This window comes from Podarcis filfolensis (assembly GCF_964270895.1).
Source record: "Podarcis filfolensis genome assembly, chromosome: 6".
Lineage (NCBI taxonomy): Eukaryota > Metazoa > Chordata > Lepidosauria > Squamata > Lacertidae > Podarcis > Podarcis filfolensis.
Genome location: NC_139609.1, coordinates 70,730,626 through 70,758,137, shown reverse-complemented (window position 1 = coordinate 70,758,137; position 27,512 = coordinate 70,730,626). Strand labels below are relative to the sequence as shown.

The 27,512-nt window shown below is 45.7% G+C and overlaps 1 protein-coding gene across 1 annotated transcript; it reads left to right on the top strand.

Moving 5' to 3' along the window:
* The first annotated feature begins 163 nt into the window (after positions 1–163).
* Positions 164–25,660, top strand: E2F1 (E2F transcription factor 1). The gene is made up of 7 exons (XM_083620015.1): positions 164–1,109; positions 10,079–10,169; positions 12,248–12,467; positions 13,970–14,122; positions 15,256–15,370; positions 16,447–16,657; positions 20,064–25,660. Exons 1-7 carry the CDS (start codon positions 882–884, stop codon positions 20,306–20,308), a joined length of 1,263 nt encoding a protein of 420 aa, XP_083476141.1. The 5' UTR covers positions 164–881; the 3' UTR covers positions 20,309–25,660.
* The last annotated feature ends 1,852 nt before the right edge of the window (positions 25,661–27,512 follow it).

Genomic DNA, 27,512 nt, shown 5'->3' with positions numbered 1-27,512 from the left:
TCCGGCGTCCTCCGTCTCGCAGCCAACGAGGCGGCGGCGTGGCGTATCAATCACGGCGCTGCGTCCAATAGGGAGACGGCGTCGGCTCTTTCCCCCCGCCCCCTCGCCCACCCGGAGCCGAATGTTGATGCGGGCCAGCCGACCAATGGGAGCGACGGCGCCCTGCTCGTGCTGCTTTCGCGGCAAAAAGGATTTGGCGCGCAAACGTGTGCGGGGCCGGGACCAGCTGGGAACAATAACAGTGCCTGGAGCGGAGCGCGAGCCGAGCGGACGGGTCCGGCCGAGCGCGGGAGAGAAGGGCGAGAGGAGCCCGGCTCCGCGCGGGGCCACCACACAGCCGAGCGGGGCAGGGCAGGGCGGCTGGGAAGTCGGCGCTGACCGGCCGAGCGTAGGCGGAAGGGAGCCCTGCTGTGCGCCGTAGCGCCCTGCCCTTCCCCGCGGAGACCCGCGCCTTCGTGGGGGCCTCGCAGATGACCCGGGAAGCAGCCTCGGCGCCCTCCGCTCTCGGCCTGGCCGCCGCCGCCGCCTCCTCTCCGCTCGCGGCCCTGGCCGGCTGCACCTCCGCGGGACACCATTTCCCGGGCCTCTGCCCTTAAAGGAGGATGGGGCGTGTTCCTGGCTCCCGGCCCCTGCCATCCGGCGTCTCCCTGCACCCCCGCGGCCAGGACGGTGGCACCGGCCCGCTGACACGGCTCTGATTCCCGGGAAGGGGGAATCAAGACGGCGGGGTGGGGTGGGGGTGGGGGAAGAGGGATCCTCCGGATTTCCTGCGGTGCGTGGGGGAAGGGAGGCAGAGGAGCGGGCAGGATCAGGCCTTTCCCTCACCCCTACCCACCCCACCCAGGCTCCTCCGAGGCATGTGAGTGCCAGCGTTTTGTACCATGTCTCTGGAGGGCCTGGGGGTGACCCAGAATGTGGCGGACCTGGAAGCCCTCTTGAGGGGCGCGGAAGCCATCCATGTGATGGAGCAGCAGATCGTGATCATTTCCACCCCAGACCAGCTCTCCGCGCCCGGAGGAGAGAGCGACGCCGAGCTGCTGCTGTTCGCCACTCCGCAGCCCGCCAGATTGGAAACGGCGACGCAGAGGCCTGCTCTGGAGCGCCCGCCGGTAATGCCACCCGCTTACCCGCTGCAGCTGCTGCTGCTGGCTCCTAGGAGAGCAGCAAGCTTTGCCATCAACGAAATGTTTTGAAGCGTAACTTGTGTATAACGTTTTTATATATATATTGCACCCAATGTTCTAGGACGCTACGGTGATGGGCATATAATATAGATGCCCTTTGTTTACCACTGAATCGTGCTCCATCCTCCACCGGGGGCATGGTGCAAAAATGTAAAAACTCTTGTGACCAACAGCAATGTGGCAATCTTTAGACTTTACACTCAGGGTAATGGAACAAGTTGCAATCTCCATAAGACCTTGTAGTTGGTTTTGACCATATGTTGGGGAATAAGTGGTTAACTTCTCAGATTGCCTCCCGGCCACCAAATATATATATTTGGAATATATATATATATATATATATATATATATATATACACTTTCAACTTGTTGCTTCTGTCCAGGATCAGCTACCTAGTAAATTCCAGCACTGCTAAATAATATGGGAGCCATTGTATTAGAGGCCTTTTCAATCCTTTTCTAGGTTGCTTATTTCAGTAGGACACAGTTATATCTGTGAGTTGATACAGTTTTCTTTTAATCCCATGTGGCTTTGTAAAGGATTTCCCTGTGCCTGTAATTACAGGAGAGATGTGGGGAGAGTTTCAAGACTGTGACTGAAATAGTGCCTCTTAAACGTGGCATATGTAGCAATCTCTTAGGAAGGGCAGAGTGCTCATGAAGGCATGCAGAGAAATCATTAACTAGAAGGTCTAGGCTTCAAAATGTTACATTGTCGAACTTAAGGCAGCAAGGTTGTCCTGTCTGACCTAGATAGATAGACACCCGGTTGTTGTTTTTTTCTGAGCCTGGCTGCAGAACTTGCTGGATTGTGTCGAGTCTCTTCTTTCAGTGCAAGCAGCCTGCAAATGTTGTTAGTGAAGCAGCTTAACTTCCTGTTACAGGATGTCAAGGCCCAGAGTTCTGTGCAACTTGTTCTTAACAAAGACAAATGTTTGGCTTCGGCTTTGTTGTGCAGTTGCTTTCTTTAGAGCTACATACTCTGAGGTATGCAGTGCCCAGCCTGATGTTAAACAAAAGGAAGACCTACCAAAGGGAAATCGATTGGTAATAGATTTGCCACCGCATTGCAAAGGAAGGAAGTGGCAGGAACTGTGCAACTTTGGTTTCTGTTCTATCAGGCTAGTGTCTTTAAATGTGTGTGAGAGAAGGCGACGTATGTTGTGCCCCTAAGGATGGGCAGACCAGTCTATTTCCAGTCCATGTCAATTGGGCATGAATTAACATGTAAGTCTGTCTCTGCATTCATCATTGCATTTCTTTTTCTTAAAAAATCTGCACGAGTTTTTAAATGCATATTTTATCACAAAATAAGCTACTTAAATAATGTTTCTATTTCAATGTAGGCATTTGCAAACCTATTTTATAATAAAATACAGTTCTAATGCATTTCTGTACATTGTTTGAGCCAATAAGTATTGCAGAAGTGTGCAATCTGAAGGATAATTATTCTCTGATCCACACATTAATCCAAGAGGTTTGGATCAAATTAGTTTGCACAGGAATTCACAGAATATCTCAAGCATTTCTATATGTCCCTTTATTTATGTTAGGGAGCATATGCATTTACATATATACATGAGCTAATCTTAAATTAGTTTGTCGCTAACAGTTTTAGCACTGACTGACTGTTCTATGTTTTCTTACTATTGTGTATATTGGAAGAAGAGGCACGAACGCTGCAATAAAATGACACAGTTTAGGAATATTGGGACATAGTGTGTACAGAGAAATAGGCAGATCTTCAAATGGTACTGGAGATGCTGTTGTGTGAATCAGTGTATACACTCTATAGTAAGGAGCTTCTATGTGCTGCTTTGTTTATAGTATGACTATTGACTATAGGACTTAGAGGGTTAGTGATGAAGCATGTCTAACTAGTTGGAAGTGACAAGTACAGTAGATTATTTTGTCTCTGTGTTTCTAATATATAGCATAATCACTAGTTGTAGCATGCACTAAGATGTTGATAAGAAGCTAGAGGTCCTGTTGGTTAACTGAAGGCAAAAAAAAAAACCTTCAAGAATGCTGAATTTGTCAGTATTTTATATAAACATATTTGGTTTAGAAGAAATTGCTGGATCCTTAGATCCAAAACACGGGGCAAACACATTCTCTAGTAGAGAGAGTGTCAACAGAAGTTTTAAAAAGGAAAAAAAAAAACATTCAGCAAAGTGAAGCATGGGAATTTAGGCTGCTAGACCCTTTTAAGTTCATGTTTAGTCTACTTACAGCACTCTTCCCTCCCTCTCGCAGTGAACAGACCACACCATTAGTAAGTTTAAATGCTTTACCTACAAACTCCAAAGGTTAGATTATTCCATGTAGCTGCACAAAGAACAGAGGTAGAAAATTATTAGGTTTAAAAAATACTTCTGAGCATACAGCCTGGGCTTGAAGCGAACAAGCTCAGATGCGCTGCCTGGTCTGTTTCAGATGGTGGAAGAGAATGAACAAAGACACTTCACTTCACCAGACTCAGGCCTAACTGAGTCTAGGCATACAATTCTGTGGTCTTAACCCCTTCATGTGTTAACTACCCCAAGCTTGATAGTTACATTTGATTGCAGTTTCCCACAGGATTCACTCTTCCAGTTTGGTTCGCTTACATTCTAGGTGTAGGAGCAGCATTTGGCAAAGAGAGGTACCTTCTTCAGGCCTTCTCCTCTGCACATATACTTCTACATCGAAGAGAGGATGGGCAGAGCCTGCTGGCCTGGCCCTGTCCCAACATCCACATGTTCAGTGTGACGTATGAAAAGGGTAGCCTACACACCTGCGTTTGTTATCAATTGCATGGAGGTGCAACTGCGTATACATAGGCTCCTGTTTGCAGACATTGCTTTGAACCCATGGGTGTTTGGGGGGTGGGGTACCAAATGTTGTGGGCAAAACCAGCAGTCACTGTCCCACTTCTTCATGTGTTAGTATACGTTTAGAGCATAAAGTGTTTAACGTAACCCTGCTTAATAATAAAAGTAGCTTACTAATGTATATCTGTCCGCCCAAACGCTTTCAGTGCATGTTTGTTACTTATTTTCTCTCTCTCCTTGGAGCTTCTTGTGAACCAGCATAGTAGCAATTCAACAAGCAGAGTTTCTTCATCAACACATCTCCATGGTGCGGGAAAATGCTGGTCAAGGAACCACATCTGTAAGGGCAAGGGGAAGGCGACAGTGTAGAAAGTAGGAGAAGCCTGCACAAGGAATTTGACTAGGGCAATAGTGCTTTCCCCCCATTTCCCCCATGGTAAAGGTAAAGGGGTAAAGGGACCCCTGACCATTAGGTCCAGTCGTGGCTGACTCTGGGGTTGCGGCGCTCATCTCGCTTTATTGGCCGAGGAAGCCGCCGTACAGCTTCCGGGTCATGCGGCCAGCATGACTCAGCCGCTTCTGGCGAACCAGAGCAGCACACGGAAACGCCGTTTACCTTCCCGCCGGAGCGGTACCTATTTATCTACTTGCACTTTGACGTGCTTTCAAACTGCTAGGTTGGCAGAAGCAGGGACCGAGCAACGGGAGCTCACCCCGTTGCGGGGATTCAAACCGCTGACCTTCTGATTGGCAAGTCCTAGGCTCTGTGGTTTAACCCACAGCGCCACCCATGTCCCCCATGGTAGTTGGGGTCAAAAGAACCCCCAGAACAACATACAGGGAGGAGAACAGGGGTGTTGGTTCTTTCTGGCCAGCTGAAATGCTTGTGCTGAGGCAACGATTTCCATAGCACTGTGTTGAATTCCTACCATATACTGGTGCTTATACAAATAAACACACAGGGGAGCAGGGACTACCTGCCCCTCCAACCCCAGTTGAAAGACATGAGCTTGCAAACCTGGTCTCTTTCCCTGCCTTCTCAGTTGGGTTGGCTTGTCAGAGATTAAGTGAATGGAGCCAGATGCTTAAGGGACTTACTGTCCTCTGTAATGAGACAGCTGGCAACAAAACATGGAGCCATGGTTGCCCTTGGCTATATTGTGTGGTATCCTCCTCCCACAACTGCCTGCTCCTGGAGAACTGAAGCTGTTGCTGGAGTTGGCCAGTGCAAGGGAGTTGATGGTTGCAATTCCCGTTGCTCTTTCCCAGCAGGCAGAGCAAGGGAGGTGATGCTCACAAAAGCTGCCTGCATCCTCCTCCCACAGAGGCCCTTTTCTGTTGAGAGGGGCCTGCAGTGGGCGGCCGCTTTACAGTCGGTTCTTTGTTTTAAATGTTTGGGTCGGGAATCTGTAATGAGCCTTCACTTTGTGTTGTCTCATTGGGGTGCCTGTTGTTCAGGGCAGGACTGAAGATGTCTGGTTTCCCCGCCCTGTTGGTGCTGCTGTATTCAAGCCATGTAGTAGGTTTGAGGGCATGACCTTTGTGGGGGCATGGAGGACGCCAGCACCCCCAGAACCTGGATTTGCTCAATTTGCAGGGATCTGTCATTTTGGAATGGAAGCAAGAAAGGAAAGGCTATTTTTTAAAGGCTATTCCAAGTCAAACCTTGAAAAATATTTCAAATCACAAGGTGTCCAGCTTTTCAGTTTTGGAGAACCAACATTAGGCTTTCTAGGCCCTTAGATTTGTTCAGGGTTTTTATATGCCACACCTTCTAAGTTTGCAGAAACTCAGATATAATAGGCGCCAGAGGCTTTTCAGCTTTGCTAGGCTGGAATCTCATGGACACTTTGACTTTAGTGCCTCTCTTTACAGTGGGCAGAGACTAAAAGGGTTGTATACAACACTAGACCTACTCAGAGTGGACCTGTTGAGGTTAATGAAGCTAAATTAGCTGTGTCCTTTAATGTCAGTTGGTCTACTCTAAGTCAGACTAGAATTGGCTACAATCCATGGCCTTGTAATTGATTTGTGTCACCTTGAGGTTATTTTTCTGGGTTGCCTACTATATGTCATTGCTGATGTCATTGTTTGATTTGAACCCTAAATTTGTGTCTCTTAAAAAAATGCCCAACATCATACAAAATTATTTATTTCTTATTAATAGTCTCTTGCTGCAAAAAAGTCTCAAAGTAACATACTAACCCCCCCCCCCCAAGCACACAATATCAAATTTAAAATAAGCTGGGAAATAAAAAGATCATTAGTAACTAAAAGTGTAAATCCTGGAACAAATGCCTTGGCAAAAAAGCCAGCGCTATAAAACATTTTCTAGCAATGCAGTTAATCATCAATACAAAATCTTTAAAGTAATATATTGGTAGGCAACCAGGGGATAATAAACCCACATTTTAGCACAAAATGCACACTTATGCCCACCCTCCAGCAACTGATATACAAAACCATGTTTATGTGGCATAAAGGATGGCAAATCCACCACAGAGTCAGCATAAGCCAAGAGAAGAACTAACTATTTCCATTTCATACGGTAATAGCAAAGGATATGTTACAAAAAAAGGCCACGGTGCACCAAGACCTGCTTATGGCCACACTGTTGATGTTAATGCAGTAGCAAAAAAGGGGGAGACAGCCTACACTGCTCTCTCATCAAACTGCCAGTGGTTGTGGCTTTGTAATGCATCCTGAAGCACACTCACCTGGCAACAATGACGCAACACACTAAATCCTCTGGGTTGTGCAGCACCACAGTCTCAGCCACTCACTAGGCTTGATGTTTCAGGCATCTTCTCCAAGTGGTTGGATAAGATGCTCCTCTATTGCCCTTTCTCTCCAGCTGTTCTCCCATCTCTGCCCTGCGCACTGGTGATGCACCAACCTGGGCTGTATGTGTTAGTAGTAGTAGTAGTAATAATAATAATAATGATAACCACAACAAGTTTAGTAATATGTTTCCTGTTAACATAAAAATACTATGGACACGGTAATCTAGAAAGGGGAATGCCTGGGTGCAAGATTTCATTGTGACATAAATGTGCCTCAGGTTGACAGGAACAGGAAAGCACATTCCCAAGACCAACCAGGTCATGCACATTGAACAGAGTATTCTTTGGGACAGAATTAAAAATTAAGCTCCCTTGCTGAAAGCACAAGTTCCAACTCTCACCCCATTTAAAAGGCATTCTTGGCATCACATGTGAAGGCATCCACAGGGCATGTCTACTCTGCAGACCTAAACTGGTTTAATTGCTATAGCTTCCCACCCAGGGCCCCTAGAAATTCTGGTTTTGCAACGAGGCAAAAAATTTCTAATTCATGCCGGATTCATGCGCCATTTAAAGTGCCTGTACCTGAGGGATTCATTCAGGTATGGCCAACATTTACTCCTTAAAGCATTTTTAGCATGCTGCGAGTACTTCTGCAGTTAACTGTAAATGACTCTATGGAAAGTATTTTCTTGCAGGATGCATGAGAATATACTTCCTTTAGTAAGTAACACCTTCACCCCCACCTTCGTCTCGTCATTTTGTCTTAGCTGCTGGGAAAGAAGCAGTCTCTTTCTTTTATCAGTAGTTGGACAAGTGGAAGCAGTGAAATTTGACCTGATGATTGCTTCAGATCCTGGAATTGCCAGGTGAGATCTCTCAGCATTGCTGCTCACCTTAGCCAAGAAGCAAGCTGCTCACAAGTGTTTCAGGCCTTCATTAGAGACAGAATAGTGCTGGGGTGAGCCTCGATCCCATTACTAGCCTCCCACGTTAAAGGGAAGAAAGCATAGAGACCATTAAAGGTAAAGGTACCCCTGCCCGTACGGGCCAGTCGTGTCCGACTCTAGGGTTGCGCGCTCATCTCGCTCAAGAGGTCGGGAGCCAGCGCTGTCTGAAGACACTTCCAGGTCACGTGGCCAGCGTGACGAAGCTGCATCTGGCGAGCCAGTACCAGCGCAGCACACGGAAACGCCGTAGAGTATAGAGACCATTACTGTCCATAGAGACCATTACTGGACAGTAAAATGGAACAATTAATAAATTGAAGCCTTCAGCCGGAGTTCAGTTTGGAAAAGAATTACATCTCTCTTCCCATAGGGTGGTTCTCAGCAAACACCAGTACTGGAAAACAAAAGAAAAAACTAGATGGTAGGGTTATGTTTGTGGCTATGCCTAGTGTATTTCAGTCATTGGCAAAAAAATGCAGATGGTATTTTATATTTAAAATTTCGTCTATCAAGCCTGTCTTGTTAACTGTCCACAGGCATTGCGGATTTCCTAATGCTTCCTTTCAGAAGAAGCAAATAGGCTTCCAGAAAGCGGAATGTCCAGGCTTGCATTTGCTTTGCACTCCAGCTGTTGTAATCTCTGGGGATGGATAGACCTGAGGATGCAATCTTGTTGTGTGGGGACCTATGAGCTGTGCGGAAATTGTACCCACAGAATAAACTACAAGATGGGCTGAAAGGAATGCAGAAACCATTCTGTCCTTATGGTTGCAGACTGGCAACCCATTTCAATCTAATGTACCAATTTATCATCTTCTTGATAGTGACTCTTCTTAATCTTTTATCTACCTATACTTGCTGCAGTCAAGCTTTTCTTTGTAGTGGTCATCCTTTGTAGTTTCTCTGCTACCTCCTAACTAATTTCCATCTACCTCCTTACTAATTTCCATCTATGTCAGCAATCATTTAATAAGGTTGAGTTGGAAAAACAGGATAATGTTGTGGGATGTTATCTTAACTTAATGATAACTTAATTTGTTGAAGCTTTGTGTCTGAATCACCGATTAAAGAGAATATGACTTGTTGCTTCTACCACTTTTGGGGTTATCTGTGGAATTGTCTGCTACTTCTACTATGGGACTGAGGAGCTTTTGGCCCTCCAGATGTTGTTGGACTGTAACTCCCAATAGTCTCATCCAGTATGTACAATGGAGTGTCAAAAGGTTTCCAGCCCTGCTCTACTAGTATGACTTCTGGTCATCTTCTTCTTCTTCAACACATCAGGTTGGAGCAACTTCTCTCCCTCATTGAAACATCCCAACCAAGTTGGTGCTCTGTAAATAGTAACTAAAGTGGGATTCTCAAACCAACATATTGCAACTGTGCTGTCCTTATTGGATTTTTCTTTGTATAAAAAGTCCTGCATCTTTTGCTCATTGCTAGGCAACCTCATGGAGATTTGTTGTTTGTGGAACTCTAGTGGATTATGTGATCGACTTCTATTAGGTCAACACTTCAGGTCTCTGTGGCCCAAGATCTTGCCATCTCTTACTCTTCTGTTTCAGGCAAGAGGTATGGAGTTACGAGAGCATAAAGGTTTATCAGTTGTTGGTGTTGATGACTGGAATATCATTGATGCTTAGGTTCATTGAAATAATACCTGGGACTTGCAGAATATAAGCTCTCCTTACTCCACACTTTGAAAAGAAGCTGCACAGAAGAAAAACTAAAAATACGCCATCACAATCATGTTGATCATGAGCAGTGAATAGTTTGGACAGCTTCCTAAGCTTTTTCTTATTCTGGGCAATAGTAGCTAGAGTGCTTGTAAATGGTTCTTGGTAAGCAACCTTCTTGTCTATGAAAAAAATAGCAATTCCAATGGCACAATTTCTTCACACATTACTTTCTGCTATGGTTTTAGACAGCTTTGGTGATGTCTTAGGGCTCTGTCTACAGTTGCAGAGAAACTATATGATACAGCCTTTGCTGTACCACTTCTGTTTGGAAGTGGGAGACTCTTATAATAAGAGCCCAGCTGGATCAGGCCAAAGGACTAAGTAGCCCAGCATCCTTTTTCCCACAGTGGTCAGCCAGATGTCCCTGGGAAGCTCACAGGGAGGACAGGAAGTCAGTCACTCTCCACAAAACAACTGATAATTCAGATTGGTAATTCATCGTGCCTTTGAACATGGAGATAGCACATAGCCATATAGATTTCATCCTGTTTTTCAAAGTACTCTTGGGCTCTTTCTGCTTCACAAACTCTTCCTTGTTTCACTGCATAGCTGAAATGAAATTATAGCTATCCACCAACCTATTGCAAATCTCTCTCTCTTCTGTTCCAGGTAAAGCGGAAGCTGAACTTGGAGACTGACCACCAGTACATTGCAGAGAGTGTTCATGCAGCCCGAGGAAAAGCGAAAAACCCTGTCAAAGGTGCTAGTGGCCAGAAGGGAACCCTGTTGCTTTTAATCAATCCACAGATTTTTCAAGATTCCTTGTCCCAGTAGCTAAACAGGGCAGGACTTCCTGTTAATAGAGCAGCCTGAGCCTAGAAGGCAGCTGTGCTGCTTTTTTTTTGGGGGGGGGGAAATAAGCAATTACAAGCCTTGTACATCGTTGGGGGGGGGTAGCCATTTGAAACAAAAATGAAGTGACCCCCCCTTTAAAAAATTGTTATTTTTATTTTGGCAACTTACATACCCCTTAATTACAATCTTCTCTAAGCAATCTACAGGTAACCCAGCCATACATTAACGATAGAGACATCAATTACAACTATACAACCAGATTTTGGTTAAAATGGTACAGAAATAAGTGCAAGGAGACAAACGGCTGAAAGACAGAAGTGAAAGAACCACTACAAAAGAGACAAATGGAATTTGGGGAAAATAGGAAACCAACTATGTTGCTGTAAAAATCTGAAAATCCCAATACAGTGGTACGATTTGGGTTACATACATTTCAGGTTACAGACTCCACTAACCCAGAAATAGTATCTCAGGTTAAGAACTTTGCTTCAGGGTGAGAACAGAAATTGTGCGGTGGCAGCGGGAGGCCCCATTAGCTAATGTGGTGCTTCAGGTTAAGAACAGTTTCAGGTTAAGAACGGACCTCTGGAACGAATTAAGTACTTAACCTGAGGTACCACTGTAAATGATCAATAATAATAAGTGCTGAAGCTGATGTTTGGCACTAGATTTAGAATCTTAGAAATCTGAGCATTCTTGGAGTTGTTGTTTTTTTTTTAGTGAAAAAAGAGCAAGTTTCTCACAGAACTGCCGTTCTGGAAGGGACCCTAGTCCAACCCCCTGCAATGCAGAAATCTTAACTAGATCTTATATGGCAGGTGGCCATCCAACCTCTGCTTCAAAACCTCCAAGGAAGGAGATTCCGCCACCTTCCCAGAGAGTCTGTTCCACTGTTGAACAGTTCTTACTGTCAGAAAATTCTTCCTGCTGTTTAGTCAAAATCTCCTTCCTCGTAATTTGAAGCCATTGGTTTGGTTCCTAGCCTCCAGAGCAGGAGAAAACAAGCTTGCTCCATCTTCCATGTGGCAGCCCTTGAGATATTTGAAGATGGCTGTCATAGCTCCTCTTTTCCAGGCTAAACATACCCAATTCCCTCAACTGTTCCTCATAAGGCTTGCTTTCCAGACCTTTGATCATCTTGGTCTTCCTCCTTTGCACACGCTACAGCTTGTCAACATCCTGATTAGACTGTGGTGCCCAGAACTGGACACAGTATTCCAGGTGTGTTCTGACCAAGGCAGAATAGAGTGGTACTATTACATCCCTTGACCTGGACACTGTGCTTCTCTTGATGCAGCCTAGAAGATCATTCACTCTTTTTTTGCATCACCCTGTTGACTCATGTTAAGCTTGTGGTCCACCAAGACCCTTAGATCCTTTTCTTGTACTGTACCTAAAAAGCTGTGAAGATAGACATGAAACTATGTTGGCCCTGGCATCTGACGTCGCTGAAGCTGAAGGGGAACTGGGTAGGATGCTACAGGGGACTGCAAAACTCTTTGCTTGCCTTACCTAAGAAAGTTTTCTGCTCCTGCTAGCAAGAGACAAATGCTTGTGCAAATCAACCGGAAGACATGGCCAGTTCCTCTTTTGGTTGCAATGTAATTGGTGGATGGATATCTTTCAGACTGTAGACTGATTTTTATAATGCACCTTAATGGGTCTGCAAATCTTTGTTTTTCACCATGAGCCCCTGCCGCCTCCTCTGCAAAACCCTTCCTACTTGCTTGGGTAAGTGGGGAGGTCTTGCTGGAGCCCTCTTTGAGAAGCCACGATCTTTATATTTTATCTGGTGCCTCGGATAGCAGAATTCAAGGCATTGGGGGTTTAAATTCTGAGCCAAGCAGCAGTAACTTGGGGAAATGCTGCTTGATTTGTGATGCAGCCAAGCATCATGAGCTGGACAAGTTCACATTCCAAGCCATGCAGTGGCAAACCTTCAACAACGTTGCTAGTTGTAATGAAGTCATCATTGATCCTCAGGGGTGAAGTCTCCTGGAGAGAAATCCCGCTATGAAACCTCCCTGAATCTGACCACCAAACGTTTCCTGGAGCTGCTGAGCCAATCGCCTGATGGTGTTGTGGATCTCAACTGGGCTGCAGAGGTGTTGAAGGTGCAGAAGAGGCGGATCTATGACATCACAAATGTCCTGGAAGGTATCCAGCTGATCACCAAGAAGTCCAAGAACCATATCCAGTGGTTGTAAGTAGAATGTCACCTGTTCTTTTGGGTTGCCCTATTCTGATTGTATTGGTCTTCCGAATTTCTCCTGGCCTTAGGAAGTAACCAACCTCTTGCATTTGCTGTAGGAGACTTGCCTGGTTGTCCTTTTGGAATGTGTCTCTTAGGAGAAAAGCCTTTGTCTTCATTTCTTTTGTATGAAATGAAGTTTGGCATGGATAAGGCTTTCTGTATTGCACAAAGTTAATAGGGTAACACTTGAAGATGAGAGTGATAACTATACTGGACTTAATACAGTTCCTTTTGTTAATAGTTCTTATTTACAAGCATTCTTCTGTGAGTGAATGTCATCACAAGGACTATATATGGAGTCAAAGGCTTAAAGAAACTAAAGACTACATCAAGAAAACTTGAACATGGTGCCAGAAAAACTGAATTCGGGTATCTATGTAAACTACAAAATGAAATGTACATACTTTATGGAATGTGCGTAAAATGTACTGCTTGTCATAGGGATGGGCAAACAGCTTTGCAGAGCAGTGAAATCCCATCTCCTGAACCACTGGGAGTCCTGCTGTGAAGTGTACTTGCACCTCTGCTCCATCCATGCTTTTGAAGCTGCACCAGTATTTATTATTATTATGATTTGAATAAATTGTGCTTTCCTAGGTATGTTTATTGAGAACCTAGCCTCTCACTACAGAAAGGTCCTAGCTCAATAGTGGAGCACCTGCATTGCATGCAGAAAACACCAGGTTCAATCTGTGACATCTCCAGGTAGCACTGGAAGAGGTGTCTGTCTGAAACCCTGGAGAGCCACTGCCAGACATTGTAGACAAAACTGAGCAAGATGGACTAATGGTCTGATGATTTAAGGCAGCTTCCTATGATCTTATGACAAAATTAAATGAGGCTTAACTCCCAAGTAAGTGTGCATAGGATTGCAGCAAACCCCATGGAACGAAATGGGACTATCTTATGAGTAAATGTGGCTAAAATGATGCTGTTAAGCCTGACTTAAGCTAAAAAAAACTGCTCTTCTGTCCTTTTGAATATGTTTTATTCCCCTCCTGCACGGAAGAGATGATCTTACAAAAAAGCCTGCACATATAATGTAATGCATGAAGTGTGGCATGAATGGATTCATCTGCAATGTATGCTTGATCCATGCCATGCTGTAGAAAAATGTGCACTACATCCCACCCTGATGTGGGGATTATTTGAATGTGTAGAGATGGTTGTATATAAACATTCAACAACATCAAATGAATAGCAGATGAAAAGTTGTATCAGATAGAGTTGACCAACTTTCAGTGTTGGCCCAATGTGACTTCCATGTTGCTGCACCATAAAACTTCTAATATAAGTACCTGGGCATTCACTAACCCTGCACTGGATCAGTTTTGACCACGTGGGACCATAGAACATGCTGTCTGTTCCTCTTTTTAATATGCCCCCTGATGTTAGGAGACAGCAGGTCGCTGATGAGACTGTTCCATCTTGACGTGCCCTGTTTTCTTTAGGGGAAGCCGGACTGCTGTGGGGAGCGCCAGCAAGAGCCAGGGGTTGGTGAAGGAACTCCAGGATCTTCAGGCAGCAGAACAGCAACTGGACAGCCTCATCCAGATGTGTACTACTCAGTTCAAGCACCTCACGGAGGACCCAGAAAACAAGCAATATCCTTGTGTGGAAGGTGGGGGGGGGTTGGGTGCAGAGTTGGGCTCCTAGCAAGCAGGTCCTAAGCATTAGCCAGGTGCAGCAAGAGTGCCTTCTTCCAAAGAGGTAGTTGCACCTCTGACATTCCAGGACTGGGTGTTGGTGTTTTAATTTGTACTTCCCCACCCTGTGAGCTAATGGAAAAATCCCTACCTGGCTGCTGGTTAAGACTGTGCATTGTCAGTGGAACGGAGAGCTGTGTGAGAGCGAGAGAAGGGTGGCGTTGAGTCAGTCAGATGTTGCTAGTTGATTTTTGCCTGGCAGCTCTGTAGCCGAGCCTGTTCCTGATAATGCGACTTGGATCCCACCCTCTGTGACGGGTGCAGTGCCGCAAATGTGTCACAACTGTCACATTTAACTCAGTTTCAACCTATTCCTTTGCAATCCATTAAAGTTTGACCGGGAGGCACACAGCTCATCACCAACACAGCCCATACTTTATATATAAGCAAGTGGCTTTTCTTCAGGGTGTCTGGTGGAAGTAGCTGAAATTATTATCTTCATGGTCCTAAGGATTAGGCTGATGGGCTTGCTGTCCATTTTGAATCATCCAGGTGATCTCAGAGAACAATGTGGAGCAGAAAATTGCCGCTCACTGTCTCCCAAAGTGTTAACATTCTTCTCCAAGAATGTATACAGTTAACAAGGAATTGATTGTAATGGAAGCTGACACCTGTGCGAAGCCATTATAGTGCAGAATCCACTGGGAAATTGCACAGGCGGACTCTGTGATGCTGATCCATGGATGTACAATGTCCGTGTTTGGGAGGAAGAGGAAAATGTGCCCAAATGTTAATGATGCTTTTTAAAAATAATAATAATGCAGTTTTACTGGGGGGCGCGTTCCTATTGCAATAACAAATGATTTCTTGCTGTGTGGAAAAGCTATACGTGCCATCCTACACTAAAGCAATTCTTTCATTTCGTATCTTCCCTACAATGTTTGGTAGCTGAAGAATACAAGCATATTATGCTGCGTTCAGAAGAACAGTGGTAGTCTTTGTTTCCCAAAAGCTAGTGATTTGGGCTTGGTAACTTAGTGCTTAGCATGTAGCCTGTCATCCTTCTCCTGGCAAAACTTAACTGGGCACACCTCAGCTTACGTGACATGCCAAGATCTGCGCAGCATTGCAGACCCTTCTGAGCAACTGGTGATGGTGATCAAAGCACCCCAGGAGACGCAGATGCAAGTCTCTGATCCGGCAGAGGTAACTCTTCCTGGTCACTACAGGGCCATTGTGCACAGAATGCTTTCTGCACCAGCTCCTTCCAGCTGAACCGGTCACTCCCTTTGCAGGAGTCTGTGGTGACTGATCCAGCTGTAGCCAACCCTGAACCAATGGTATGGCTAAGAAATCCAGACTTCAAGAATCATAGGCCAATAAGGATCCTTTCTCGCTTGCCTATCCAAGGCAGGATTCTCCATGCATCATACTGATCCAAATCATGTCATCTCCAGTAGACAGATCTGGAGGCAAGAATTAGAAATACATTAGACAGTTCATGCAGCTACAAACTGTATGGAAGGGTGGAGAGGGGGTAGCCAGTAGCTTCTCTTTAACTGGATTAGCTGATAATGGTGAGTAAGAATCAACATTCATTCACTCACGGAGCCTTGTTAATACAGTGGTACCTTGGGTTACGAACTTAATTCGTTCCAGAGGTCCATTCTTAACCCAAAACCTTCTTAACCTGAGGCGCTCTTTCATTACTGGGGCCTCCCACACCACCAGTGCATGATTTCCCTTCTCATCCTGGGGCAAAGTTCGCAACCCGAGGTACTACTTCCGGGTTAGCGGAGTTTGTAACCCAAAGTGTTTGTAACCCAAAGCGTTTGTAACCCGAGGTACCACTGTAATAAATTGTTGACCTCCAGAAAAAGGCAGCTCAGGCAATGTTGTCTCCGTCCTTCCAAATACAATTGGTGAGCAAAGGGGGAAATTCCCATGGACGTAGTAGACAATGTGAAGCTAATGCTGCACATTTGGGGAGTAGTCCTTCTTGAAAAAGTGACTGCTCTATTATTGAGCCCCTGTTAGTTAGAGCCAAAAATGGTAAGATTGTGCATAGCTCCCCCAATCCAATCCAGGTTTTGTAAAACCCTAATTAATCCTAATGTCCACCCATTAATCCCCACATCACTGGAATATAGGTTAAGTTCCCACCATGTTTTGACCATAATCTCTTCTTCAGGGGAACAAGCTGGTAGGGAGATTTTCCACTACAGAAAACTATTCAGTTGTGTAAACGTCTCCTCAGATGTCCACCTCTTCTTCTTTTCCAGGCTTTCCAAATTGCTGTGAAGAGCACCCAGGGCCCCATAGATGTGTTCCTGTGCCCAGAAGAGAGCTCTGGAGTCTGCAGCCCCACCAAGAGTCCATTGAAGGTGGCTTCCGAGGAACCTTCCCCAGGGTCTTCGCAAGCAGCAGCAGCATCTCCTGCACTTCTGCGTCCCTCCCAGGAAATGAACTCGCCATTGCTGAGTGCAGACCAAGGTATGTGGATGGGGGAACAGGGCACCTGAAGGTCGCTTTGGAGCATGTTGTGCTTGGAGGCTGTATCAAAGCAGGTCAGGATCTGAGCCTGTAACGTCTCCTATAAGAGTGTGAGAATTGCCTTGCTTGGTCTGACCATGGCCCATCTAGTCTGGGTTTCTGTGTACAGCTGGGCCCAACCAGGTACGTTGAGAAGCTTGCAAGAAATCCATGGTTGTGCTGGCTGTCCCTTTATTTTGTCTGCAGCAGCTGATACACCAGCCCCATCACCCCATAGGTCATAGAACAGGATGCAGAGTGGAGCGTGGGAGCAGTTTGGGGGCTTGCAAGGGCAGGCTTGGTTTGTGGACTGGGGACAGAACATTGGTACACAAACGCAGAAGATTTTGTATTCTCTCCATATGAACCGACCTAGACCCTGCGACCATCATCTTCTTCGTGTGCTTCCTCCACAAGAGGTCCAGAGGGTGGCAACTCGAGAACAGGACTTTTCCGCAGTGGTTCTCTGCTTGTGGAATGCTCTCCCCAGGGAGTCTTGCCTAGCGCCTTTGTTGCATATCTTTAGGTGCCAAGCAAAAACATTCCTCCCCTCTCAGGCCTTCGGCTAATTAAACAAGACCATAAACTGGTGTGGGTGGGTGTGTCATTGTTTTCGGTTGTTACTATATTATGTATTTTTGTGTTTTTATGCTGTAAACCACCCTGTGATCCTTGGATGAAGGGCAGTATAGAAGATGATGATGATGATCATTATTATTACAGTCTCCATCCCCCCCATGATTAGATACATTTTCATGTTGAAAGCTGTAATAGGACGTAAGATTTAATTAAAAGAAATGTATTTCCAGACCTCCAGTAAAAGCAGCCTAGATCTCCACCGGGGATAGGAAACCAGTAGCTCTCCAGATGTTGCTGGACTCACAACTCACACCAGCTCCATCTAGCAATGATCAAAGGTCAAGGATGATGGAATTTGTAGTCCAGAAACGTCAGGAGGGCCACAGGTTCCCCTTCCCTGAGCTAGACTGAAACCCATTCACTTGAGAACAATATGCTAGGATCAGAAGCATCATTTTTGTGTGGACCTTCATCTTTCTGTGCTTTGTGTTGTAAGCCAGTGTGGGAAAATTCATTCCTGTGCTCCCCATCTTAGCATTCCCTTCTCATAACTCTATAGATTTCAGCCACTCTGGTTTTCTGATGAAAAAACCCAGAAGGGTCTGCCTAGTGTAAACTCTGTTAGCAGCAAGAGATCCAAGAATTCCTCTCTGTCCAGTTGTTTAATCTAAAACCTGCTCACCCCAACTTAATGGGTGGAGTTGCGTGGAAAATATGTATTTTGTGCCTACTGAAGTCTCCGTATAATCAGATCAGGAATGTTAGGTAGGGCTTCAAGTGGTCAAAGGGGAAACATTCTGTTCTTCCTCTTTCCCTCCTGGCCCTACCCAAGCATTACTGCACACACTCCTAATGCTGGGCTTTCCTTTCCATCACCCAGATATAGGAAGCTGCTTTATACCAAATCTAACTCTGTACTGTCTACACTGACTTGAAGCATATCCCCAGGGTTTCAGGCAGGGGTTTCTTCCTAGCACACCTGGAGAAGCTGGGCATTGAGCTCTGGCCGTTCCCTATGAGAGGCTAATCTCAGCAGGTTCCTTGTGCTTTAGGCCTGATGGTTCGCTGTGGCTCCTAGTGATGGTTGACAGGCACTACTGGGGCAGCTGCGCTTAAAGGAGGAAGTATCCACCCTAACTTTTCTTCTAAATCTGGCTTTTGCCCACACTTTCCCTACTTTTCCTTGCCTGAACTGACCTGTGGCATTTTGGAAGAGATTTCTGCCTGGAAAGAGCAGTCTTAAACATGCCCTTTTCTGTCACGGTGGCCTCTCTTAAGAAGCTACCATAATCTCATCGGCTTTGTTGCTGGGCTCCAGGTTTCCTTTTTCCTTTTCTTTTTTTTGCTGAGCCACCTGCCTTCCCCATGGCGGTGACAAAGCACAATACTTAGCCTTGCTTGGGATGCTGCATGCAGCAGCCTGGGCTGCGGTTCCCTGCTTATGGGCTGAGTAGAAGAAAAGACCGCAGGCTGAATTTCTGGAAAGGCACATGGACAGACAGTGTGGCAAGGAGGTCGGTGTCGTGACTCAGCAGTTGTGCCTGGTGCCTTTGTTTCATGCATTACCTCTTCTCAGGAGGACTAGATAAGGCGTCCATAGGCATGTTAGGCGTATCAGAAAGGTACTGACAAGGTTGGGAGTCAAGGTTATTCATATTTTGCAAGTCTCTGACAGGGGAGACTGCAAGTTAATGTGGCTGCATACACACACACACACACACATACACACGGAAAGGGGTGGAAGATGCACTGCCAAACTTGAGTACCAGATGATCAATGGCCACAATGGTTGTGTTCTGTCTCCACTGAATACCAGTGACTGGGGCGAATGTTATGGCACTCAGGTTTTGCTTACAGGCTTCCCATAGGCATTTCCATGGGAAATGAGCATCATTGGCAAGAGTAAAAGCTTTTAATTTACTTGGGCCTTTGGGATATAGGGAGCATTATCACTGACTCTGCTGCTGTCAGTTGTTCAAACTGCTGCTGCTGGTGTTCAATTCAGTTCTTGTTTTATTATTGCATTTATGTTGTTAGCCGCCTTGTGCTCCTTCAGGAGGAAGGGCAGGCTATAAAACTGATGAGCAGGAGTCCAGTAAGTTGCTGCATGCATGGAACAAGTTCTGTTCATGCAGTGACACTCTCCATGCCCCTAAATATTCTCTGGAGGGTTGGAGGAACCCTAGAACAGGTTTAGGGTGAATGCAAGAAGTGCACGGCGAGGGAGGAAAAGAGTGGGGTAGGAAACATCCCACTGCATGAGCAAACTTTGTTCCTCACACACATACCCCACTTAGCTGTATAATAATAATAATAATAATAATAATAATAATAATAATTTATTATTATTTATACCCCATCTGGCTGGGTTTCCCCAGCCATTCTGGGCGGCTTCCAACAGAACACTAAAATACGATAACCTATTAAACATTAAAAGCTTCCCTAAACAGGGCTGCCTTCAGATGTCTTCTAAAAGTTTGGTAGTTATTTTTCTCTTTGACATCTGATGGGAGGGCGTTCCACAGGGCGGATGCCACTACCGAGAAGGCCCTCTGCCTGGTTCCCTGTAACTTGGCTTCTCGTAGCGAGGGAACTGCCAGAAGGCCCTTTCATTCAGTGTAATGAAATGAAATAAATGGTGGGCAGTCACCATGTGTTGCCTGAACTGACCTGTGGCATTTTAAATGCACGCTTTAAAAGTTCATTGTTCATTACCCAGAGAAGTTGATTGTGGCGTGATTAAAAAATAGAAGTAATGAATGAAACCCATGTGTTTTGTCTTTTGCAGAGCCCCTGTTGTCTAGGGAGAGCGCGTTGCCACTGAAGTGCCCTGCGGATGACGTGAACCTCTCGCCACTGGCGTCCGTGGATGCTTTGCTCCAGCAGGGCAAGGAGGACTTCTCAAGCTTCCTACCTGCCGAATTCATTGCGCTTTCGCCGACCCAGGACTATCACTTTGGGCTCGAGGAGGGCGAGGGCATCAGCGAGCTCTTTGACTGTGATTTCGGAGACTTGACTTCCTTGGATTTCTGAGCATCCTCAAGTGGGGTGGGGTGTGGAGCGCCACTCAGCTGGCCCTGCCCCACCACGGGGCATCCTCTCAGAGCTGACGTCTGAATGTAATCGCAAGGCCAGCTGCAGCCTCCTTGGCCGGTGTGCTGCAGAGAGGACTCCAGGGGAGGAAACAGAAGGCAGCAGTGGCCGGGGTGTGATTCAGCTCTTGGTTTCCTGTCACCAGCTGCCTCGCTGCGGCTGAAGGTGGCTGTGAAGCTAATGGCTGCTGTGAATGTTGCAGGCCCCTTTCTGTGGCCTTCCAGTGGGCCTGCTGCGTCCAGGCCCATAGTAGTAGTGTCCAGGGCCATCTTGATTCTCTGGTGCCATGTTTTGACTCTATAGGGGCAGTCCTAGTAGTTAATGCTGTCGCCCTAGCAAGAGCTAACTTAACTCTCGCTCAACCACTCATTCCCCCAAGTCCTCTAAACTGAATTTTGCTGTGGGCAAACCACCCCACCCCGTGTCAGCTGTTTATCGCTCCTTACTGTGAGCAATTTCTTCTCTTGCCTTGGAAACCGTGCCTGTCACAAGAGTTTCTGAGAACACGCGCTCCTCCCTCCCTTCTGTCGGCAAAGTCTCTGGGGTGTAGGGCAGTAATGGTCTGGATATTCATTGCGAGGGGGGCACCTCTCTCTGCCAGCCAGCTGTGGAAGAAAAAAAGGCAAGAACAGTACTTCTAAGTAATAATTGGTGATAACCTGACACCCCCAGTGTCGTACAGAGCAGGTCATTCTGGTTGGCTGGCATTGAGACACCGACAATTTGCAGTTTGAGGATCAGAGGTGATGGGGGGGGGGGAGTTCTTTTTGCCAGCAAGGTGTAAACCTGAGATTTGTAATCCTGAGGTGAAATAATGGCCATTTTGAGGAAAGGAAGCCAAGTGTGTAGAATTGTGCAGGATGGCGCTGAGGGAACCTTTCAGTAATTCTTTTTTGGGCGGGGGGGGGAGCTGCTCAAAGCTAGTGAAACAAAATAGATAATCAGATGTGCCTGAAGAGTTGCTTCTCCCCCATAGTTGTTTTATATATATATATATATATACTGGTTGCAAAAGAGAAGTGAATATAAGGAAGCCAGGAATGATGGGCTGAGTTGTTTCTGGATATTAGCCTGGGGCATGAGGTCCTACTCATGATAAAGCTTTAAGGAGGATTCTATATAGATTATTTATTTATTTTGGGCTCCCCTCACCTCACCTTTTTTTTTTTTTTTTTTTGGAAGGCCTCTGAGTCTCCCCACCTTTGCGTGTAGAAGAAGTTCATTTCTGGGGATGGGTTCGGTGCGACTTTTTTTAAAAAAAAGAAGTAGGCTAGATGGCCATTGAATTTAGCTGTCGCTTCTCTTTTGATGAGCAGAAGGCAGGAGGGGATGGTGATTAAGGTGAGGTCAGCCAAGAACGTTTTGCTTCATCAGGAGAGAAGCAAAATGTGGCTCGCTAGTCTCCAGAAAGGCAAGGAATTCTGTTTTCTGGCTGTGGTGCAGATAATAATGTAAAGCCGTATATGACAAATGCCTTTTTTTCCCCATTGGAGACCTGTTTGACCCTCCCCTGCGAAGCAAAAGGCGTGAATACTGACTGCCTTCAGTCTGTGCACTGCCCGTACACCCCCCCTCCCCCTGTGCTAAGCACTATGGGGTTTTCTCGAGAAATCATGAATTCATACTATTTATTTATTATTTATGTGGGCTCCATCCAGTGTTTCTGGAAGGTTAAAGGGCAAGTAAAGAGGAGACTGCATGAAGTGGAACTCTGCATGTCCAGGCATGCAGGGAAAGAGGCCATATTGTATCCTGGTAGAATAGCTAGCCTAGCGAAATGAGGAATGGAGGAAGAGAGTTTGAGAAATGAGTAGCCGGCGTGTTGTAGATGAGCTGTTGGGGTCTGGTAGGACAAGGTTGCTCTTGTGTCCCATCCGTGTGGTGGGAGGTGTGGCTGGTCAATACTGTTGTGCTGAAATGCTATTTATTGGTAGAAAAATGAACGGCAGGTTCATCTTGTACAGGAATATTCTGTGTTGAGGGTGTTGAGAAGGGAGAGAGACACATATAGTGTTAGTTACAGGAGTCTGAGGAAGGAAGAGCATCATTCTGGGCTTGTCCATTTGGTAAGTACCTTCAGTTGTTGGGAAGCAAGGATAAATTGAGTGAAACCTTAAAAAGGGTGTGAATGTTGCCGGCTGGATAGCATATGACAAGGCAGCTCTCGGTGCTGTCCCCTAGGTGCCTTCCTTTTTCATTAGCCTAGCAAATTTCAATTACTAGGACTCACCAAAGTCTCCCCTTGCTTCACAAAAAAGGCAGCTGGGTGGGTGAGTGTGTTTGTGTGCAAAGCTTTATTACTCAGCAACGTGGTGCCCGTAGGCAGCCTTTGTGGTGTCAGTACATTTTTGGAACAGCCCTATCCATTTCGGCTAGTTCTATAAGAAAAAGAAACTGTGTATGCCTGTTAGAATGAGAGGGCTACGGACCCTGTAATGCATCGTGGCACTGGGTTGCACATAGCCTAAAACCATGCTGGAAGTTCTTCTTCTGTCCGAGGGGGAAAGTAAGAACAATGCCTTTTTGAATTAGGCTTTTCCTGGCTGTCATATACAGAAAGGTTCTTTAGCCCTCCTTAGGTGTTTGGATGGGAGTATTTAGGTCACATTCACGCCATGTATTTAAAGTACCACGGTACTACTTTGCATAGTCATGGCTTCCCGCAAAGGATTCTGGGAGCTGTTTAAAGTTACTGAGGAGTTAGGAGACCCTCCTTATTCCCCTCCCACGACTACAATTCACAGAGTCCCCTGCGAAGAGGGATTGAGTGTTAAACCCCACTCTGAGAACTGTAGCTGTGTGAGGGGAATAGTCTAGCAGCTCTCAGCACCCTTAACAAACTGCAGCTCCCAGAATTCCTTGGGGGAAGCCATGACGGTTTAAAGTGGTATCATACTGCATGAAATGTATGGTGTGAATCTGGCATTAAGCTCTGTAGGGGCTGTGAGAGTTGCCGTCTCCTCTTCCAGCCATTGTGCATTCAGAGTGAAGGTGTGCAGGGATTCTAACAGTGGGATGCAGTTCAAATACCTTCCATTGGTATCTCTGATTGCCCAGGGTTCCCAGTTGCCTGGAGGGTTGTAGCTGTGTCATACTGAACATGATTAGAATCCCCTCTCAGGCCCTCTGTGCAAAAATGCACAAAGAATAGATGAGGAAGGGGCAGAGGCAACATGCACACACTTCTGCAGAGTATGAGCTCTTGGACATTCATCCACGTGCCTGAAGATCCCTTTGCTGGAATTGGACAGCCCATGATTTTATAAAGGTGGAGGCACATACTGCCAGTCAGGCAAATATTATGCCTGCAACACGTGTTCTTCCCTCCTACTGCGTAGGTCACAGTAAAGCTGAAACAACCAATACTTCAGAGTAACCATCCTGTGCCTAGGCTCTGTAGTCATTGCAAAAGGAGAAGCAGCTAACTCTCCTAGCCGTCTGGTCACCTGCAAGTAGTCCGTCTTGAAGCAAATGTTAGGAGTTATATTTTCCATGGAAAATACACACGCACACAAACACACAGACGCGGGTGCCATGGTGTTTTATTTTAAATATCTACCCTAGGCTGGCCTTATTTTCTAGTTCAGATCAGAACTAGCATTGTAGGACTTGGATCGCTTTCGCTTGAGCTACTTTCCTGTGCTACAGCTGCCCACAACCTTCTAGACACTTTTGGACTACAACTCCCACCATCCATGGCTATGAGGATGGTGGGAGTTGTAGTCCAAAATGTCCCCAAAGCAACAGGTTGTGGGAAGGCTGCTCTATTAGGTTAGGTGCAGAAGACTCAGGTCTGATTATCTCTCTTCATTAAGATGTGGGTACCTTCTAGGGAATTCTGTTCCTCCTCAGCAAAGGCCAGTGCTTAGAGCCACAAGCTGTTGCCATAATGTGCCACTGCTTCCAAATGGCTTGTTGAGATGAGCTATTCTTCTTGGTGTGCCTGTTCCATGTGCTGCTTTGCAGTTCTTGGTAGGGAAAGTCATTTTCCAAGGGTTTGCCCTGTTCCTGACTCAGAGCATGTTCCCTGATTCCTACAAAGTGCCTAATGTTTCCATACCATAGCACGTTTCAGAGGCTTTTTGAGGTTTTGATACACTTAATAAACTTTTCCCCGAACCGGTGATTGCAAAAGCCAGGAACAAATCAGTATCATAAAGCATCCTTCTGTTTTATTTATTAACCTTACATCCACTCTTCCGCCCAACATTTGCCTTGTTGACACTTCTTGGTTTTGCTGATGGAACCCATTTGTTGTCGCCTGGCAAAAAGTTACAATGAGTAGCACAAAGGAACAGTACCTCACAGCCTGTGAGATGTTGGTGTGTGCCGTGCAAGTTGATCTTGCATGGTGGAAGAGTCAGACTGTGTGTGTGTGTGTGTGTGTGTGTGTGTAATATTTGCATAAAGTTCAGCAGAGCCTCTTTGGTTGAAATGGTGGCCTATAGGCCTACAGAACTTTCAAGGAGTTGACAAGGGGGAAACCAGCCACTTAACTGTAGTGCTTAATATGTATTTTGGGGGATTCAGGTAAACTCACGAATAAAAGAGCTTATGAATCAGGGGGCTGTTTTGAGAAAAGCCCTATGTCTGATATTCCAGGTATCTTGAATTTAAGCATGGATGTCTAGCTACAGAAAGTTCTGCTGGTATTGACCCGCGAACCTGTTGTGAGAAGTGGCAGCAGATTGGGGGGGGGGGGGAGAGGATGGGAGCAGGCTCTCTCCCTCCCTGTTTTTTTTCTAACCCAGATGAGAGCACTTATAGAACACATATACCAATAGCTTTGAAAAGCCTTTATTTACTGGAGCAAAGAAGTAAAAGCCTAGATTGTGTATGATTCTTCTTCTCCTTCCAGTACGTCTCAGTTACTACTTCCAGTGAAAAGTATGGGCAAGTTCAAGTAGAGATTGGCTTTTGTCATGTTGTTTTATTAAAATTGGAAGCACAGCAGAAGAGAGAGGGTGTCTTCTGCCTCGGCAAGGAGGTGCGTGTAGTCTGTCTTGGAGGTGGGTGCTTAATGCATGGGGCTACGGAATCCCAAGCAATTTCAGAAAGCAATGGCATTCAGTTTGGGCAGCTAAAGGTTGCTGGGATATTGTGGTGGTTCTTAAGGATTGCACCTTTTCCTGTAAGTGCCAAGCCAGGAACTCTGGGTCCTTCAGCAGCCAAGCACCTAAGTGCATTGCAAAAACTCCAGCAAATCCCAGTGCCTGAACATTGAGGGCAATGCACCTCTGTGTGCCTTGTTCATTATCTGTGCTTTTAGTTTTAATAAATACTTCTACTTCATTTTCTCTTTCTGCAGTGTCTCTTGTGATTTTTAGAACACTTGGTGACCTCTGTGGGGGTATTTTAAATAAAGCCTTTTGTCTCAAGAGAGGGCTCCACTGTTCTGAACACCTCTGGGTTCTCTGCTGCATTCAAAAGTTCATCTGTGGAGTGGGATGTTCAAACACAGATTCAAAAGATGCGCACCTGGAAAGCCCACAAGCAAGTTCTTTTAGGACTGTTTTCAGCAGGAGAAAGGTTTTGCAATTTCACATACGTTTATTTGCCCAATATTGTGATAGTCATGGAGTTGGGTAAAGAGCATTGCAGAATCCTGAAACTATACCACTAGCAATCATATTCTGGGGCCCTTGCTTCTGTCTCCTGAACTTTTCACCAGTCATTCCCCTCATATTTTCAAGTTCTCCTCACAGACTTAACAGCTAGATGCTTGCTCCCCCCCCTTTCTTTTTTTAAAGCCTGACATTTCGGGGATATTTCCTGTCTTCTGCTTTGTTCTGTAAAACTCAACATTTTAACTGCTGCCGTCTTCCACTCCGGGTCACCCCCTTTAATTGCTAATGTTCATGCTGACTTAATCAATGTCCCTAACTTAAATATCTCAGCTGGGAATGAGCCACTAACGATGCTGGGGAGCTTCATAGCAGAGTGGATTATTTTCAGAATCTTGTATGTACAGTTTTGTTGGCTTAATTCCTCTTGGAAAGTAAGCATTCGGTTGATCACGTAGGTACTCAGAAACAGACTTGCCGCTGCTTCATAGCTTTCTGTGAAGTCTGTGACAATGCCGAAGCTACGAGGAATAATCTACATTTCACCTTTCAGTTCATGAGCATGTGATACTGCCTTATAATAATTCAGAGCTGTGCTTCATCTTTCCCAGGGGTACACACCTCAAACCACTCTGAAGGCCTGTCAGGGATGCCAGTTCCCTCAGCCTCCCATGGGCAACCGCAAGTTTAGGTAACACTGCTTTAAATTTTTTGCTCCCACCAATTTACTCAGAATGTTTTAAAGGCCTCCTTGCAGCTGATACAGGAGACTCAGGTGTGAGATGAACACAAGCTGTGGAGACGGGATGAATTTTAAGATTGTTGATTTATTAAAGAGTTGCTATGCACATATGGACTTATACTGAGGTCTTAAAGGTGGTGGTTGACTGGTTCCGAAGGTTCAAGTGACATTGTCACTGGCCCTATCCTCGAAGTGGCTTTTACCTCAGGCCAAATCCCCCAAACTTCCATCCCAACCAGTTAGTTCCACAGCTCAGTCCATCTAGTGGGAACAATCTGCCACTTTACCTCAAAGCTCCTCTAGTTGTACCAGAGGTGAGAAACAGGAGTCCGGTATCTTTGGTCAAATATGAAATAGAGTAAGCAGCTGACTGAAAGAATGTCGTAGCTGTTATATTTACTGTATATAAATGCTTGCATGGTTCCTGTTATGCACGCATCTCAAGGTGATGTGCAAAAGATCATAACATACAGGTCAAATAATCAAATACAGTAAATAAAATGAAGTGGTTAAAAACAAAACACTTAAAGTTCTACTGTGGCAGAGTATCCATAGCCAGCAAAAGCATTCATTCAAGTACAGTAGACTTGGAACTTGCACCAGATTTCACTTACAGTGTAGAGTCAGAATTGCCTCCATGTGACCATCCCTACCTTTCCAAAGATAATTTCAGCTGGCCAGCCGTTAAGCTACGATCCCACAAGTTTCAGGTCGGCTGTTCTTACTCGTTCTGTCCTCCTAATGTAATTAATGCACTTCTCAGGGTGGCTTGCATCTTACTCAATATAACTTCATGCAAACAACAAAAACAGTCACAAAAATACATGAGAGTGAGATG

Excerpts from the sequence above, each read along its gene's own strand:
- E2F1 (XM_083620015.1), top strand. The coding sequence starts at position 882 with ATGTCTCTGGAGGGCCTGGGGGTGACCCAGAATGTGGCGGACCTGGAA. Across the intron at positions 12,468-13,969 it reads AAGAACCATATCCAGTGGTT|GGGAAGCCGGACTGCTGTGG; the intron begins GTAAGTAGAATG and ends TGTTTTCTTTAG. Across the intron at positions 16,658-20,063 it reads ATTGCTGAGTGCAGACCAAG|AGCCCCTGTTGTCTAGGGAG; the intron begins GTATGTGGATGG and ends TGTCTTTTGCAG.